The 17,642-nt window shown below is 42.1% G+C and overlaps 2 protein-coding genes across 4 annotated transcripts in view; one reads left to right on the forward strand and one right to left on the reverse strand.

Moving 5' to 3' along the window:
• The window catches only part of zswim7 (zinc finger, SWIM-type containing 7), a 16,476-nt gene extending 10,041 nt beyond the window's left edge, over positions 1-6,435 (forward strand). The window contains exons 5-6 of one of the 2 annotated variants that reach the window (XM_020600580.1): positions 3,586-3,690; positions 5,971-6,435. In XM_020600580.1, the coding sequence (XP_020456236.1) occupies positions 3,586-3,690; positions 5,971-6,165 (300 nt within the window). In that variant the 3' untranslated portion in view covers positions 6,166-6,435. The remainder of the gene's footprint in view (positions 1-3,585; positions 3,691-5,970) is intronic. The other variant, XM_020600579.1, reaches the window with a different exon arrangement.
• A 113-nt stretch (positions 6,436-6,548) lies between these two features.
• adora2b (adenosine A2b receptor) lies at positions 6,549-17,459 on the reverse strand. 2 transcript variants are annotated; one of them, XM_020600577.1, is made up of 3 exons: positions 17,077-17,459; positions 16,465-16,935; positions 6,549-9,590 (listed from the first exon to the last, which is right to left on the reverse strand). In XM_020600577.1, the coding sequence occupies exons 1-3, from the start codon at positions 17,085-17,087 to the stop codon at positions 8,858-8,860; spliced, it is 1,215 nt and encodes a 404-aa protein (XP_020456233.1). In that variant the 5' UTR covers positions 17,088-17,459; the 3' UTR covers positions 6,549-8,857. The 2 variants fall into 2 exon arrangements, with proteins under 2 accessions (XP_020456233.1, XP_020456234.1); XM_020600578.1 differs by having other exon boundaries at positions 6,551-9,590; positions 17,067-17,459.
• Positions 17,460-17,642: the final 183 nt, after the last annotated feature.

Consider the following 17,642-nt stretch of genomic DNA (forward strand, 5'->3'; position numbering starts at 1 on the left):
CTGTCAAGTGTTGATGTTAATACTGCTTATTTTGTTATATTACACAACCTTATGCTGGTTTACTGTTTGCACATTGAGAGCCGATGTACCAGAGTCAAATTCCTCCTGTGTCCATCACACTTGGCCAATAAAGCTGATTTTGATTCTGATTCATTCAACCGTATCCATTCAACATAGGATCCACAACACAAAAACTCTCTCTCTACATAAAAAGATATATATCGGTTTGTTTGTTTGTTTGTAAATGTCACCCTCCTCCCTAGTGATATCAGGTAGCTTCTCAGATTTTGCCAGTATAATTCAGGTGAATGAAAGTCACTTTGTGGTATAGTGACAGTGTACATCAGCTATGTTCTCCTAAAGAAATCATCCCAGCCTCACTGGACAAGGGCTCCTCCTACTCATAAACCTTGGTGTAACCCTTGGGAATATGCACTTTATGGATGGCTGTGAGCAATTAGAATGTTGGTTTTTCTTCTTACCATCTACTCAGTTGTCCAAGTTAAATAATCATGATGCTGTTCATCAACCTGCAGGTACAGGCGTCTCTTCTGAGAGCAGTAGCATTACATTAGGCAGTAAACCACATGTCTTCACAGGAAAACTTTACAACACAAATAGCACATTAATATTCTCATAATATTATTTCTCCTTTGTAATAAATCTTATAGAGTTCATTTTTTTGCAGTAAGACCCATGTGTGTTGTGCCTCTCATTTTGGCAGGTCTGTTTTATGTTTTATTAACACTTATAGATGCATTAAGTGAGAGTTGAGTTTACATAGCATCTGTTCAAACACTGAGAGCTTCAGTGGGCAGCTGTTAAAAACAACCCAAGCTCTTTCCACCTAAATCCCAAATGTAGCAGCACTATGACACTAATATATAACTGAGATTCTGGCTTAACATTATTTCAGCAGGTCTCTGGCTTTAACAAACTACAACTTGGAACAAAGTAGGTGAAGGGGATCAAAGGTTGAGTACTGACAGTCAAAACCTGCCAGACTTGGAGGACAGCATGTTCTTGTTCAATGTAGACCAGCAGTGTAAATGTCATTATATCTTTGGAAGAGAGTGTAGACAGTGGCGGCATTTTGAAGAGCAGTGACTCATTTTAAAAGCATAGCCTGTCTGCAAAGTGTCATCCAGTTGTCAAAGTCCTCACAGATTTCCTATAAGGCAGGATGAGGATGAGAGGGCACATTTCTTTAAGAAGATCATAAATAATAAGCTTAAAGAGTAGATATTCCTTTTCTTAAATGGTTTCCTGAAGCTCATCAGACTTATGATTGGAATTCAAACTTTATTCTTACATTGTATGGAGTATTGAGTTTACTGGATGCGCTTGACTTGTGGCACCATGTCAGACAGAGGCTGGAAAATTAACCATTTCTACCATTTTTCTCCCCCATTTGCTTCCGACGTATTTGAGTTTCTCATGTTCTCAGTCTCTGCTTTACTCAAAAGGAATGAATAACCCATGAGATCTCAGTGTTTCACAGCTTTTCACCTTAACTCATTACTAACATTCAGTGACCTTTTCATAGGAAATGGTGTACCAAGGCCTGCTAGTGAGTAAGTGTATTCCCAATGATAAGGAAACACCTACTTTATGAACACAAAGACTCTGTGGACAGCAAAGCCCTCAGTCTTTTACTCAACAAAATATTAGTTGCTGTTGAGGACAAATACAATTTCAAATATATCAAATAGATCAAATATAATCATTTGATCAATATTATGTCAGAAAAATGCCGAGGTGGTGAAAGATGGTGAAGGTGGTGATGCTGTGCTAATGTGAGTGCTAGTTTGCCAAACCCTTCCTGACTGGAATATAAACCAAACTCTTTGTGGGATGGAAGGAGGCTTTCATGGGCACTCATACAAGAGACAGGCAGTTCTTGAAGCTGTTTATACTGTATCAGTCAGCAAAAGACTCACAAGTCAAACGGAATGTATTCAATCAGTGGTGACTGGAGATGCAAATACATCACATGTTTGAGTATCTCAGTGACTTCCCAGAGTGATTTCCCTGAAGTCCTATGGCTTAGAATGGCTTTCCAAGACGTATTCCCATGAGAACCAGCATTTCAGGCAGAGATGGAGCCAGAGCTTTGCTGAGGTTTTAACTCTTGCTGTTCCATCTGCAGCGGCTGAATGGCCGATCTTGATGTACAGTCTTCAGCTGAGGAGACCTGGATGGATGCCAGGCAGTGCAGAACTACAGTTTACAGTGTCTGTTGATGGTATGAGCTGTCAGCTTTGCAGTGAAGAGCTACATGATGCCAGCAGACAACACAAAGGGCCTGTGTGAGCTGGGTTTCAATAAACTCCACTCTTTAGAAACTGCAGTGGCCTTTGGCTTGGTCTCCATAGTTTTCCTTGGTGCTTTATTCATCTTCAGTGGGGTGCTTTAAGTACATCTAATGGTCTCTTTTGTGCCTTATGTATAATGAAGTGTCACATTGAACAAATGAGGTGTTTTTACTTTGGCAGGTCGCAGAGAAAGGTAATTTATTGAAACTCGGGAGAATAATGAAGCCTGCTCTGTCATCTTGGGAGGCATTAGTTATTGTGAAGTGTCAAGCTAATCCACCAGTTTAATGCGCTCATGTGTCATGTGCACTCTTTTAGCCAAGGCCATTAGACACCTCATACAGGTTGTTTAAAAATGTATTGTTTTTGTCTTGTCTCCTCCAAATAACTAATGTGAAATGATGAGGTTGGTGGAAGTAACCTCATGTTCCTACCAACCACTATTCTGTCATGCTTATGAAACATTTAAAAGAACAGTTCCTTTAAGTTTGGACTGTAAGGTTAGCATCTAAAAAGATGCACATGAGAATCAGCAAGCTAGAAGACATGATAACTTCAGGGAAACATGATCTGGTATAGCTACACTGTAACAGTGACAGACTGTGAACTCCAACACATATGAATGGAGGGTTTACAACTATGAATTAGAGGATCTTCCTGTGTTGCAGTAAAGTACAATGACTGCTATCATAATATCTTAACAGTTTGATTTCACATGTAGAACAGCTGTAGGCCTTGTCTCTAGATCACTAGTCTTGTCTGTGTCCTGTGTAACATAAAGACAAACTGGCTCAAACACACAAAATATAGTATTGTAGGAATTAGATGAAAATGGATAAAAGAAATTTTTTCACTTTAAAATGTGAGGTTTTTATATGTGCTGCAATTTAATAAAAGAAACATGAAAAAGGAAGGTGAATACTTCATAAAGTTGATGGCAGTATTTTTAAGGTTGCAGCAGATATTGAGGAGCTTGTGGCTAAAAAAAGATGCTTTTGTAACCCAGTTCTTGTCCTTACTGCTCTGTTGCTCAGAGCCCAGCCAGTCATGCCTGGACTCGCTCACGGATATTTGGGATGCAGTAAGAGCTTGTTTTCCCTCATGCCTTCCCACTGCTGTAAACTGTCTCCAGTGCTCCTCAAGCATAGCTGACAGCCAACACAAACAGCCTTGAGATCATACTTGACTCTCATGAAGAAACAGCTGCCTCTTTTCCTCTGTGTGATCTAATGCCACACATTTGAATGTACTGTGCATGAATCTGTTGCAGGTGATGGGAGGCTCAGGGTGTTTGTACACCTGTTTTGTGTCCTGTCACTACTGCCCATGCCCGGCCTTCGCCTACACTGTGCTCTGCAGAAATGAAGGTCTGTTGGTGAGTTTCACACATGTTGGACTACGGGCTGTTTTGGTCCTCACTGAACATTGAATACTTGGTCAGATTTATACTCTTCTTTACTCAAATATTGATCAGACAGTTTCTAATTTAATGTGTTTTCAAATCAAATCAAATCAAATTTTATTTGTATAGCGCCAAATAACAAAAGTCATCTCAGGACACTTTACAAAGTAAGGTCTAGACCTTAGTGTTATCACTACTATTACATAGGGAAAACCCAACAAAACCCCCTTGAGCAAGCACTTGGTGACAGTGGGGAGGAAAAACTCCCTTTAACGGAAGAAGCCTCCGACAGACCCCGGCTCTTGGTGGGCGGCCTTCTGCCTCGACCGGTTGGGGTGAGTGGATAGAGGAGAGACAAAAGAAGAAAAGCAACAAGACACAACAATCAAACACTGATCAGGTCGATGTGGCTGGTGACTGCTCATCAGAGACATAGAGCTCCAGGGCCAGGGCAACCTGCAGAAAGGTACAGAGAGAGAGAGGACACACTACGGGAGAGAGGAGACACACAGTTAGTAATGTGTAATGGTGGCATATAGAAGCATAGAGAGAGAGGAGAGGGGAGAGAAACTCAGAGCATCATGGGGCCCCCCCAGCAGCCTAGGCCTATAGCAGCATAACTAAGGGAAGGCTCAGGGTCACCTGATCCAGATAGCTAAAGGCTCTGCCTCCCATTCTACTTCTGTGGACTCTAGGAACCACAAGTAAACCTGCACTCTGAGAGCGAAGTGCTCTGTTAGGATGATAAGGCTCTACGAGGTCTTTAAGATACGATGGAGCCTTGTCATTAAGGGCTTTGTATGTTAGGAGAAGGATTTTAAATTCTATTCTGAATTTTACAGGGAGCCAGTGGAGAGAAGCTAATATGGGAGAGATATGATCTCTCTTGCTAGTTCCTGTCAGTACTCTGGCTGCAGCATTTTGGATTAACTGGAGGCTTTTTATGGAACTATTGGGACATCCGTGTGTTTTGTTAAAAAAATATTTTTGTTCCTCATTGTATCCTGAAAGTACAGAACCCAACCCTTCACACAGGAAGACAAATGCACACAGCTGTACTTACACAGTTGAACACTAACTCAGGAGCAAATACAGTATGTGATATACAGTGTATACAGTAGCACATTTACAGACAGAGGTAAAATCACTGTCTTGCCAGTCATGGTGAATCCTGGAGAAAACCTGTCAAAAGGGAAACAAAGCACACGTTGTATCGTGGTCAGGTCATGTTTTAGTCTGATTGCTGAGGCTGTCTTCACTCGTGTGGCTCTAAAACATCTGCAAGCACACAGCCTCTTCTCTTGCTCACCAGTATCAGAGTCATTTCCCTGGAGGATGTAGCTAAAATCAGTGTGAGAAACAGTGCTGCAACAGACCAAGGAGACTCCCATTGAGCACATTAGCACCACTGATATCATTCCCTATGAAAACACACTGAAGACAGAAGAATCAAACTGCTCGCTGCCTGATGAAGTTAGAGTCAGGCTAAAAGAGGGTGCAGGATGAGATCTTCACTTAAAACTGTACAACACTCAGGAGACTGACAATGACTATGCCATCTGCTGTCCTCCCATGCTGCAGCCACTCTGTCCATTCAGGGCTCTGCAGGTTCTAACAGGACTGGATAAGGCCAGACCAGATTCAGGCTGCTCTGACAAGTTGGTCAGAGGACAGATAAAGGAGCTCGCCCACCAACCAAACCAGCCAACTGTCGACTTCTATACCTTTGTTCTTTTTCACTGTGCTTTGAGTTTGTTTTATTATTTATGTTAAGCACTAATCCACAGGTGAGTCAGTGAGCATGGAACAGGCTGGGGTGAAAACCAGTCAGTGATTAACCTGTTAATATTGATAATAATGAGAGGAGCTTCAGAAGGTTTTCACTGATGCACACAGATGCAGAAGTGCTGGATGTCTTGTCATTTAACTCTTTTTTATTCATCACATATGAACTCCATTTGAAAAATAGTGCACTCTTAAGCCATACATGCTATTCATTTATAGAAATGTTTATAATTTGATGCAATTATCGGAAATTGTTCTGGCATTTGCTTCATGGTTCATATTCTCAGAATGAAGCTCATCTGTGGAAAAAATTAGAACAGGTCAGAGCTGAATGACCCCCTTCTTTTCCAGTGTTTACACAAGATCTTTGGATTGAAATTACTGCAGTGTCATTAGGGCTTCATATCCGCATCATTAATCACACCACTGCCCATGGCCATGTAATGAATCTGTGCTCTTTTCTTCCAGTGCAAACACATCCTGGCCATCTACCTTTGTCAGGCCATGGGTGTGACTCAGCAGGCGAGTGTGTCTGATCAGCAGATGTCTCTGCTGCTCAGCGAGACAGCAGCCCCATGGCATAGGAATGTTTGGTGCTGTGTGCAGCAGGTTGACCAGTGCCCCCAGGTCCACAGGAACAGCATGGACCCTACCCCATGCTAAACAGACATTTTGGTTCAGCAAGGAGCAGGGAGCCCGGGAACATGACAGTGATTCCTACATCGTCACATCTCTCTGAAATATACCAGATGTTGCTTTATTTTTTTTAAGAGTTCTTAATCTGTTTCCAGGAATTGGACATCTGTTCGTGGAATGTGTGTGCTGTTTTATTTTTAAGTTCTTCATTTCTGACGCTGCATCAAAGAAGTAGTGTGCGTCTGAGTGCTGAAGTTATTTCAGAACATTTTTAGAAGATGACTCTTTTTTTCCCCCATGGGTCCTTTGTAAATAGAATCTGTCTTTTGACTTAAATTTGAAATTTTAGAAATAAAGACTAATCTGTAACAATATAAACAGTGCCTTTATTAACAAAATAATTCACCATACATACAAATTGCATCATGTTAAATAGCAGTATCTGTTTGCAGCTATATTTCTATTGAATGAAAGAGAGAATGGCCTCTGGAAAGGTTGAACATTGGCTTGACCACAGTGGCAGTTTTTCCTGATTAGTAACAACACTACAGCACATTGACAGATACAGTAGGTACTTTGGAATGAAAGGCAGGAATGTTGCGCTAGATCCACTCGTTATTGTCCATCTTACCTTTAAATTCACAAAAGGAGGCAGCAGTTTGACATCAATACTTTGTAGAAAGCCGGACATCTACAGTACTTATTTTTACACCACAGTCTACAAAGACAATAATTTGTTACAGTGGAGTTACAGTGTAGATGTCTCCATTGGAATGTACAAAAATGTTGGCACACTCCTGTATTTTAGCCCTTTAAGTTAGTTAGGGGGGTGGGGGGTTTACACTGGACACAACAGTAAATGAGAGGAGATAGTAAAGCAGTGGAGACAAGTGCTTAGCTTAAGAACACTTGTTAAATGCCAACACAACATGGTTCAACATCATTAGTGAAGCACATCAAACGGGAAATAACCCAAAACGTCAGTAAAATGTGTTTTTGTCTGTGTAGTGATGGCAACCAACAACATCCTCATTTTCACATAACTTACAACACACCAAATAAAATTCTGCTTTGCTCGGATTAAATTCACTAAGCTCTCTCTTGAAAAGCTCAACAGACTGATTGACAACAATGCTGAACAGCACACCCCTGCAGAGAAGGCGCAAAGCATCAGGTGCTAGATCCGACTCGGTGGAGAGCAGCGTCGCAGCTGTATCTTCTGAGACTCTGCTTTGAAAACAGACCATTAGTGTTATCTAGCTCACCTTTTAAAACAATTGGTTATTCTGGGGTCAACTGAACTTGGTTGTCCATTTTTGCCACCTCACAAAAGAGAAGAGTGTTCAGTTATTTGAAGTTGGATTACAATGAGTCCTCAGTGCAATGTTTTTTGAGATTTCACCCTTAAAATGTATTGTTCTGTCAAATGAAACAGTTTGTCTCAGTTCAGTCAGCGACTGCAGCAGCTCAGGGAGGCCTGACTGTCTGAGGGGAGGGGGTGACTTAAGGCAAGTGACATTCATTCACACCTAACTGAATCAAACCGTCAGTGCTTTATGTGAGGTAAGCCTTTAAATACATGTGTACCAAAAGCCTGGCTGATGAGGAATAAAACCTGCATTTATTTGAAGTATCAGATTTTCGACTGGCTCATATGCTAACACTATGTCATCACTTGGCTCAAAACAAAGCAGCTGAAAACATGCCACGCTGATGCAGTATTTCCATAGAGGGCACAATCAGTTTCCCACTTCCTGAGCTTTTATCTTAAGAGACGTGGAAACGATTCTGAGCCCCACTGCAGGTGTGTTTTGCTGAACTACTTACGTATTTCTGGGTCTGAATCAAATCATGCACAGAACCACTCTGCTTTGGATCTGGAGAGAGAGTTCATAGATAGAAAATACATTTCTTTTCCCTGTTTATGCCTGCAGTTTCCTCCCTTTTCTCCTAGTTTAGTTACTGGCATTCTGTACTGTGCAGGAGAGTCCCTGTTGTGTTTGATCCTGTGTAGACTGCTGTGTCCCTCTGCCTGTTCACACATTACATGTGGAGGAATTACTAGCGAAGCAACAGGGACACCTGCAAACACTGGCACTTAGTCTGAGACAGCAGCTGAAGAACATTTCTTCTTTACAAAGATATGTATGTGCATGTCTTATCTTTTATTTTGGACATTGATATGAAAAATACCATAGCCTCCTGTTTCTCTTCAATAAAAAAAGACAAAGAAAATGGGTAGTTTCTGCACATTAAGCATGTGGTGGTCATGAGTATGAATGCAGGATGTAGACAACTACTATTGTACCTTTCTAGGTCCACAAGTACAGATATAGCCACACAAAGATTTATGATCTTTACATTCTCAAAGATGTCTTGAAATAAATAAATAATCAAACACTGGAAGAGTAACATGGTGGATTCAGAGTGATAAATAAAACTTGATGTTTGGATTGTTCAGTCTTACAAATCCAGTTAGCTTCAATCTGTTTTTTTAATCAAAAATCCTTCATAATATAAAAGTTATGTAAGACTCAGCATTCAACATGTCACTGCTCGACCCCTGATGCTCGGCACGATTCATAAATAAATGTCCACACTGAAGGCGCATTTGATGTCAGTTTGTCTTTGTTCTGTAAACATTATAAACCTCAGTGAATGTAAAATTCAACACTGGAACAACAGAGCTGACACAGATACTCCTCCTCTGTACGACACTCTATAGCAGAGGGTCGATGGTCATGTGGATCTGGTCTCTGTTGCGTCTGCTGCCGCTGGAGTTGAGGTACAGCTCCTCTCTGTGACACAGGAAGTGCTGTGTCAGGATCTTGCGGAAGGTATTCCTGAAGTCCTGGATACGGTAAGCGTAGATGATGGGGTTGACTGCAGAGTTGGCATGAGACAGAATGATGGCCACGTACATGACAACCGGCGGCTTCTGCAGCTCCTTGTAAAACAGTGTGAGGCAGTTGAGGATGTGGACAGGCAGCCAGCAGACAGCAAACAGTCCCACAATGATGGAGAGGGATTTGGCAGCCCGGATCTCCTTCTGCAGCAGCCCTTGGTGATGGTTGTCCCCGTTGCCAACGCACCTGAGCTCAATCTGTCTCAGCTGGTTCCTGGCCACAGTGAAGATCTTCAGGTAAATGCCCAGCATGATGAACAGTGGCAGCAGCACACACACGAAGAAATTAAAGTAGACCATGTAGTGCATGTCCACCACACTCTCAAAGAAACACTTGAGCTTGCAGCTCCGTAGTGAGTCTTCTCCTCCACTCAGTCCCTGTGTGAGGCCAGCGTTTATAGTGTTGTCTGACCCAGAGCTGCTGTTCCTGCAGCTGGAGTACTTCAGGTTCCAGCCAAAGAAGGGGATGAGGCCAATGACAAAGGAGAGGATCCATAAAATGGCTATGATCTCTCTGGCAGTTTTTCCTGTCATTAACTCCTTGTACCTAGAGAAAACACAGCAGTGGTTACCGTCTTAAAGTGTCACTCTCAAAATAGGTGACACAAGGCTGAGTAGGCTACATCCCACCAAGAACAGATACAGGACAAATACAGCAACATGACAAACTGTGTGAATATGAATGAATCTTTACAGTAACAACAAATCACAGGCACCACAATTTCTTTGTATGATGTTTCTGTGGTCTGGTCATTTATTTGAACAATTTTCTAATGTAAATATTTTCCCATGTACCTGTCCTGATGTCACACCTGCATACTTTATTTCATTCTCTTGAAGTCTCCAAATCATGCACATTGGACTAGCAATAACGTTCATCCATCAGACAATAAGAACAATCAATTGTGACTGTGAATTGCAGTAGTTTGGTGCATTCACGTGTTCCAGGAAAGATCATCTTCACACTCTTTTTACATGGTCAGAAGTTTCTTCTGTTAAAGAGAGTTTCCCCCCCCCCAGCTGTTGCCCAGTGCTGGCTACGGTTTTCCCTATAACACTGTAAGGTCTAAACCTTACTATGTGAAGTGCCTTAAGATGATTGTTGTTGTGAACTGACACTATACATATAAAACTGAATTTAATTGATTTAAATTGAATTTTTTTTTGCATTGTTTTTGTTCTGTTGTTCAAACCACTAAATAGACAACACAAACACAAACACAAGCATTTAATGCTTCCTCACAACCCACAGATGAATCAAACAGTCAACAGACTTGTTATTGGAAAAGGCTTTAATTTAAGTAAAAGTAGCGAAACAGTACTGTATAATATGCCACTACAAGGAAATATCTTTCATTGCTAATTTTACTATATTCAGTAAAATGTCAAAGTACTCATTAGGCAGCAGAACGGCTTGTGTCATGGTGTCATATTGTTGTATAATACTGATTATTATTATTAAAGCAGAACTCAAATGCATCTGATGGAAATGAAGCTGGATAATTTCTGGATAATTTTAACTACCTCATATACTTCTGGTTATGTTAACCTATAACAGTGCATCATATTTATGAGTGGGGGGGGTGTTCATAGTCTGCAGTGGCTGGTACCTACCAACAGTAGGACAAATGGTGAACTAGCGACAGGGTCACGGACGCCCACAGCTCACTGATGATGAGGTTGACCTACTGTAGATTAAACTTTTAACTTCTATTTCTACTTTTCAAAAGATTACAATTTATTTGAATTTTTGTTAAAATGGTTGAAAATGAGAAATACTGTACATTGGTCTCTGAAGAGAAAGAGTCAGGGTATGTAGTGGTGATATCACACCTAGAGCGGTGAGGCTGTTGGATTGGTCTAAACAATTCTCTCTAACTCGTCCTCACAACCACAGTTTTCACTCCTTTTACATTAGTTTTTCACTGAACTGTAGACACATCTGTGCTCTTCCTGACAGTAGAACTGTGGAAGCAAATGGATTCACAGAAGATGCACAGTGAGCTGCAGAGTGACACGAGTGCCAAACAACTGCTCAATACTGAGTCCCAAGTAACCCCACAAATAACCTTCAAGACTGTGATTTGAGGTCTTGTATTTGTCCATACTGATGCTTACTCTGTAGATAGCTAGCTAACCTGGACATTCATTCATTCATTTTCTACCGTTTGTTCCCTGAGCAGGGTCACGGGGGAGGGGCCGGAGCCAATCCCGGCCGGCAATCGGGCGAAGGCGGGGTACACCCTGGACAGGTCGCCAATCCATCGCAGGGCTAACACATAGACAAACAACCACACACACGCACATGCACTCCTATGGGCAATTTAGAGACACCAATCAACCTAAGCTGCATGTCTTTGGACTGTGGGAGGAAGCCGGAGTACCTGGAGAGAACCCACGCAAGCACGGGGAGAACATGCAAACTCCACACAGAAAGGTCCCAGGTGGGGCCCGAACCCAGAACCTTCAGACCTAACCTGGACAGTGCTATGGTAAATGGTGTTATACCTGTATAACGCTTTCTGCATTGCAGCACACTCAAAGTGCTTTCACACTATGTGTCACTAATTCACCTGCACCCAAGGCCATGTTGTTTGTGATAGTGTAACTTTTTTGTTGGGGTATCCTGCCCCCCCCCCAGCTCCATTTATATTATTGTCTCATTCAGTACCTTCTATGTGTGTTTTATGTTTCTTTTATGTTGTCCTCCAGTAATTTATGCTACTAATCTTTTTACCCTCTCTCATATTTCTTGTTAGCTTGTTTGTCTTTTATGTATGCTCAGCCTTTTTTATTCCTTTCTTTAAAAATGATTTATATAACAAATCTTTTATTTGCATGGATTTCAAATTCCCTTGGTTAACCACGAGTTGTCCTCATGTTTGGGATCTATGACTTTCTTTACTAGAGGACAGTTTTCATAAAGGGCAGTTATTATGGACAAAAACATCTCACATGCTCCATCTACAGCTTCCAGGTAGACATTATTCCAGCATCGTTTCTTGTCTTAGGGAGTTGACTGGATCTTGAACTTTTTGTGTCATTATTTTAAATGTTTTGGCATCTTTCTTAACCCTAGTACAGTTCTGAATTATTACATAAACTGGCAGATGATCAGTCAAGTGGTTTATTAATATTCCACCTGTTCATTTGTTATCCATACTATTAGTAAATATATTATCAATTAATGTCACACTGTGTGTTTTTACTCTAGGAGGCCTAGTAATTAATAGATATAGACTGGTACTATAGATTGTACTGATGAATTCTGTGGTTCTGTCATGTTCTTGATGAATTCTGTGGTTCTATCATGTTCTTGATGCTATCAGTTTGCTCTTTGTTAAGTCAACTTTCAGAATCAGAATCAGTTTTATTGGCCAGGTGTGTTAGACACACGAGGAATTAGACTCTGGTACATCGGCTCTCAATGTGTATGTTTATGGCTTTATGTAAGGCAGCAGTGAGAAAGTAACCAGTATAAAGCTGAGAACAGAAGTAAAGAAGTAATGTGCAATCAAGCAAAGGAATGTGCCAGGAGTAAAAATAAAGTACTATATACACACACAAGTTCAAACAGATTGTGTCCAGGGTGTGAGGGGTCTGCAGAAATCCTCTCCACCCTCCTCTTGACCCGTGAGGTGTACAGGTCCTCCATGGAGGGGCAGGCTTGCACCAATGATCTTTTAGTCCTGACTGTTCACTGAAGTCTGTTCCTATCCTGCTTGGTTGCTGAGCCAAACCAGACAGATATTGTTATTACTGTTGATGTCTTTGACGGTTGCCTTAGACTGTGCTTGATCATTGCAATATTTATAAAATACGTATTTATTTATAAAATTCTTTATTGATATTTCATCATTCCTTTTTACATTTCATTTAAACTCTTTTTCTGTGTAATATCCACAGCGCCTGTATCTGTTACTGTAGAAGTTATTTTCAGGGTCAATATAATTTTTGATACCAAAGGTCACCCAGTGCAAGAATTTCTCTCTTGTCTGTGCTGAAGAGAAACAATAGTTGTTAGTGGGATAAAACCACTATTTGTTGGTTTTGTGTCGCATCCTTTAAACGACTGTTAGAGACGAAGGTAAACCCAAGCTATAAGGAAGTGGGTTCAAGCTGCAGCAGATGTCTCTGACTCTGTGGGCATAGCCAGGAAATAGGTATTGGCACAGTCCTAGTTTTAGATGCACTGAATTTACTAGTCACAGCCTAGTATTTGAATATTTTTAAGCTGTCAATTATTCAACAGTGGTGTGAGGCCAGCCTCTGTCCTGTGACCCCCTCCAGGGAGGTAAAAACACAGCAGTCTGCCCACAGAGGGAAACGAGGGAGCTTCAGAAGTCACAGTAGCCTTCACACACCTCCCCCCCTGCTTCTCTCTATCTTCTACTCACTCAGTCACAAGCACAGAGTAGGCTGCACCGGGTCAGCTTCCCACAGGGTCCATCTCCAGCACACTGCCTCTGGCTATCTCTCAGCCTTTGGTGGCAGGGAACGGGTGAGCGGTTGAACAGATCAGTTCTGGCACCAATTGACAACACGCTGCCATCTGTCTTTGTTTCACTTTCTTCCCCTGCTCCATTCGACATACATACCATCTCTTTCTGTCTGTTGCTCTGGGGCCACACACCTCTGCTAGGTCATGCACATTAAATGGCTGCTCAGATGTCCAGCAGCTTCTGCAGCTCAGCTTCAAACACAATCCAACAGGTGGCCGTTCACACCCACAGCACAAGAAGTCTACATACTTCACCCAGCCTGCCCGTGTGTGTGCAAACAGAGCTGCAGTATTTGCATTATGAATTGTATTTGTGAGTATCGCTCTAAAAGACATGCTGGCAAGCACTGGTAAAGGCAACTCAGGAGTAAACCATGTCAACACATTTAAACTGACAACACTTTCACAATCTGATTAAGATGTGATCATGAAGGACCTGTTTTGACAGGACAGGAAAAGGTTAATGGAAGCTTCCACATCATCTCTGTGTACACTGTCATAGACTCCCACGTTGTAGTGAATCTTGTTGTGAAGCTAACCAAGATCAACAGTCTTGTTTTAGTCCTTGTTGACTCATTCCTGAAGTCACAAAAATACAAGTATCCCGCAGGCTTGCTGGGTGGGGGGGAGGAGTTCACCCTCCCAAAATGGATGCTATGATCAGCTTGGATTCACTGCAGCAATGCAAGCAATTACAACTTCCTTAACCTCCACAGCTCTCTGTGTAACACATGCCATTCAAGAACTTGTTGTAAATGAGATTTAATCTTAGACATTTATTTTCCTGGGAAGTTGGGTTGTCATCCCCACATGTTGTAATTTTTAAAGGCTGCAATAATACTAAGAGGATGACATTATATTAGGTATTGATCACATACTGTAGTGTCATAATAGGTAGTTCTAACAGGCACAGACAGGTGACAAATTAAAGGACAGAGCTGAATAAGGCTGCATTCACACAGTTCACTGTCTTCCACTCTTATAAGATAAGAAAATGATCCCCTGGCTGAGGCTCAGTATTTAGAGTTTAAAGACATACCAAACTTCTCATCACGCTCTCAACAAAAACAACTGTGTGTATCTCCCAAATGTCAACTCCAGAGCGTTCAGTTTATACCTGGTGAAGATGTTGGAGATCCTGTTTAGATACAGCTCAGTATTCATTCATTCATTCATTTTCTACCGCTTAGTCCCTGAACAGGATCACGGGGGGGCTGGAGCCAATCCCAGCCGGCAATCGGGCGAAGGCGGGGTACACCCTGGACAGGTCACAGCTCAGTATAACTCTTGATATTTTATTTTCTTGACAACATGTCATAAATCACAACACTCAGCAAGAACTCTTCTCCACACCACACTGGAGAGTCTCCACATTTTAACCACTGTTAACCTCCTCTAACTTATTCATCTTTTTACAACAGCCCTCTAGTCTCCACAGGTGATAACGGATCATTTCAGGGGATATAACTAGATGTCTGCATCTTGAAGTATATTTTCATTTGGACTCTGCTTTCCCACAGTTCCCATGTGATTTCCATTCAAACTGAAAACACAGTTATTTGAACTCTACCCATCAGCAGAGCCTTGTCTGGCTCTTCAGCTCTAATACAACCTTAAATCTTTGACATTTGTTTTATTATTTGTGAAACACCACAGCAGGATTTACACTCAGGGTGACAGTGTGTGGCCTACCACACTGACTACACTCCTACATGTGCTGAAACAAAGACAACAGGAAAGTGTGCATTAAGATGAAATCTGGTGAATCAGCAGTCTGAGGCAAATTGATGTTCACTTCCCCTGACCACAGTGAGGCAGTGCTGCTGGTGTGGGGGAGAGAATACTTAGTGGTCTACAAGGTGCAAAGGGTTATCTGAGACTTCCAACAGGACAGAGGGACAAAACAGGACAGAGAAGACGGGGGCTTGAGGAGAGTGTGGCGACTTTGTCTTCTCACAGGGTGTAAAGTATCTGGGGTGCTGGTGTCAAACTGTCCTTCGGTGCCAACTTTTGAGTGTAAAGGAAATAACAGCACATCACAGCCCCCCCCGCCCCCCGACAATTTCCATCTGATAACAAAGCGTGTATGTGAAACAGCAAGCATCACCGTGCTGTGTCTGCCTGTTTCTGTTGCCTCAGGCAAACTGCACACATAGTCAGAGGATGCCTAGCCAATCTCTGTGGCCTTTGCCATCATGATCAATGGAAGTGATAAAGTGTGGCCAGGTATTGATCCAACAGCTTCAGCTGTTTTACATCACACAGTTACCTGACAGATCACTACATATTTTATGAGCTGCAGGAGAGTAAGATGAAAGGTGAACTAATGAAAAGGATGTACAATTATTTAAGTTAACTGATGGAGATCAAGTGTGTGTGCGTGTGTGTATATATATATGTTTAACACCAGATTTAAATAATGTTTAGAGTGGTATTATTGGATTGCAGCTCCAGATTATGCTCCAGAGGAAAGTGATTGATTAGATCATTGAGGTGATACTGATCTACCAGGTCCTGAATTCAGTCATTAATCTGAGCTATTTTGTGAAGAATGAAAGGAAGAGTGTTTCTGTGATTTATCACTCTGTGTACTGGTGATTAAACAGCCAATTAAAGACACAGCCCTGTTGTTAGATGAGTTATGGGTTTACAGACTGGGGTCCAAGAACAAACGGGATCAAAGAGGACTTGAATTTACTTTGATTTAAATAACGAAAGGATAAAATGAGATTGAGCTAATGCGTTACTATTCTACTGAGCTTTCTCTATCTTCCCCTTTATCTTCATACATTTCAGTGACCTTGACATATTGGTATTCTCAGAAAACAAATAATCACCAGATACCACCAACCACCACCAACAATACTACCAGATAAGGGGAAAAAACCCAAACTCAAGTCAACATAAAAGATCAACTCACCTCAGAGGAATTTTGACAGCCAGGTATCTATCAATTGCAATAGCAAGAAGACTGAAGATGGAGCTCTGTGTCAGTACCAAGACAAAACAGGCCAGGAAGAGGCATCCATAGAAGTCCAGATATATGCCGGTACTGATGGTTATGGCAAAAGGGATGGCGAGGCAACCGACCAGAATATCAGCCACAGCCAGGGACACCAAGAAATAGTTGGTGGCGTTCTTCAGAGTGGTGTTGATCGCGACAGCCCAGCACACCAGTATGTTGCCGGATATTGAGAGAACAGCAATTGCTACTTCAATCACGATGTAGTACGTACTCATCTCAGCAAAGTGTGTCAAAGGACTCAAACTTGCGGGCTGTTCACAGAGAGACGGGCCACCCATAACCCCGTTTCTAGTCCCAGAGAGGTAAAGAAGTCTTTTTGCTGTAGTGCAGGAATATTCCACAAGTGTCTGCTTCAGCTCCAACCATCTGTTGAAAAGAGAGGAGTTTATATTCCCATCATTTTACTATTCCCACAGCCAAATCCATGCGTAATAACGCGTCAATCCCCCGTGGCATATAAAACAGAAAGTAAGTCACTGAGCATCGTTTTGGCTCACCTTTACGAACCTGCACATCATCGCGGGATATTTTCACATCAACAGTGAGCGAGCTGCGGCAAGTCTGAGCGGCATCTCACGATGTGTAGCGCAGTCACGCAACGTCTCCGCCACAGCACTTTTTAAGTGAAGTGAGAAACGCAAGACCAAATTCCAATTTCACAGTGAAGCCCCGCCTCAAACACGTCCAGATGCTCACACAGTTGTTTCCATCAGTCTGGAGGACTTTACCGTAACCATAACACTTAATCAGAACCACCAGACTATTGAAAATCTAATTATCCATGTCACAGGGACTTGAAGGCGAGTTCTACATGTAGATGTGTAAACAGATGCGTGTCCTCACAACATGAGTAGCAGCGCGCGCATGCGATCACTCGTGAGGGTGGAATCCTTCGCCGTGCGTAAGTGAATAGCATCCAACACATCGGCGCGCTTCCGTTTGATATAGAAGCCGTTGCATGTATCTGGGTGAAGGGGGGGCAACTTCACGCACGTGTTGCATGTACAAGCACAACGCTGCTCACTGACACGCGGCTGCAGCTCGTTTAAACGAGACCGAAACTGCTCAGACAT

Source organism: Monopterus albus, unplaced genomic scaffold (genome assembly GCF_001952655.1).
Source record: "Monopterus albus unplaced genomic scaffold, M_albus_1.0 scaffold47.1, whole genome shotgun sequence".
In the NCBI taxonomy this organism is placed as follows: Eukaryota; Metazoa; Chordata; class Actinopteri; order Synbranchiformes; family Synbranchidae; genus Monopterus; species Monopterus albus.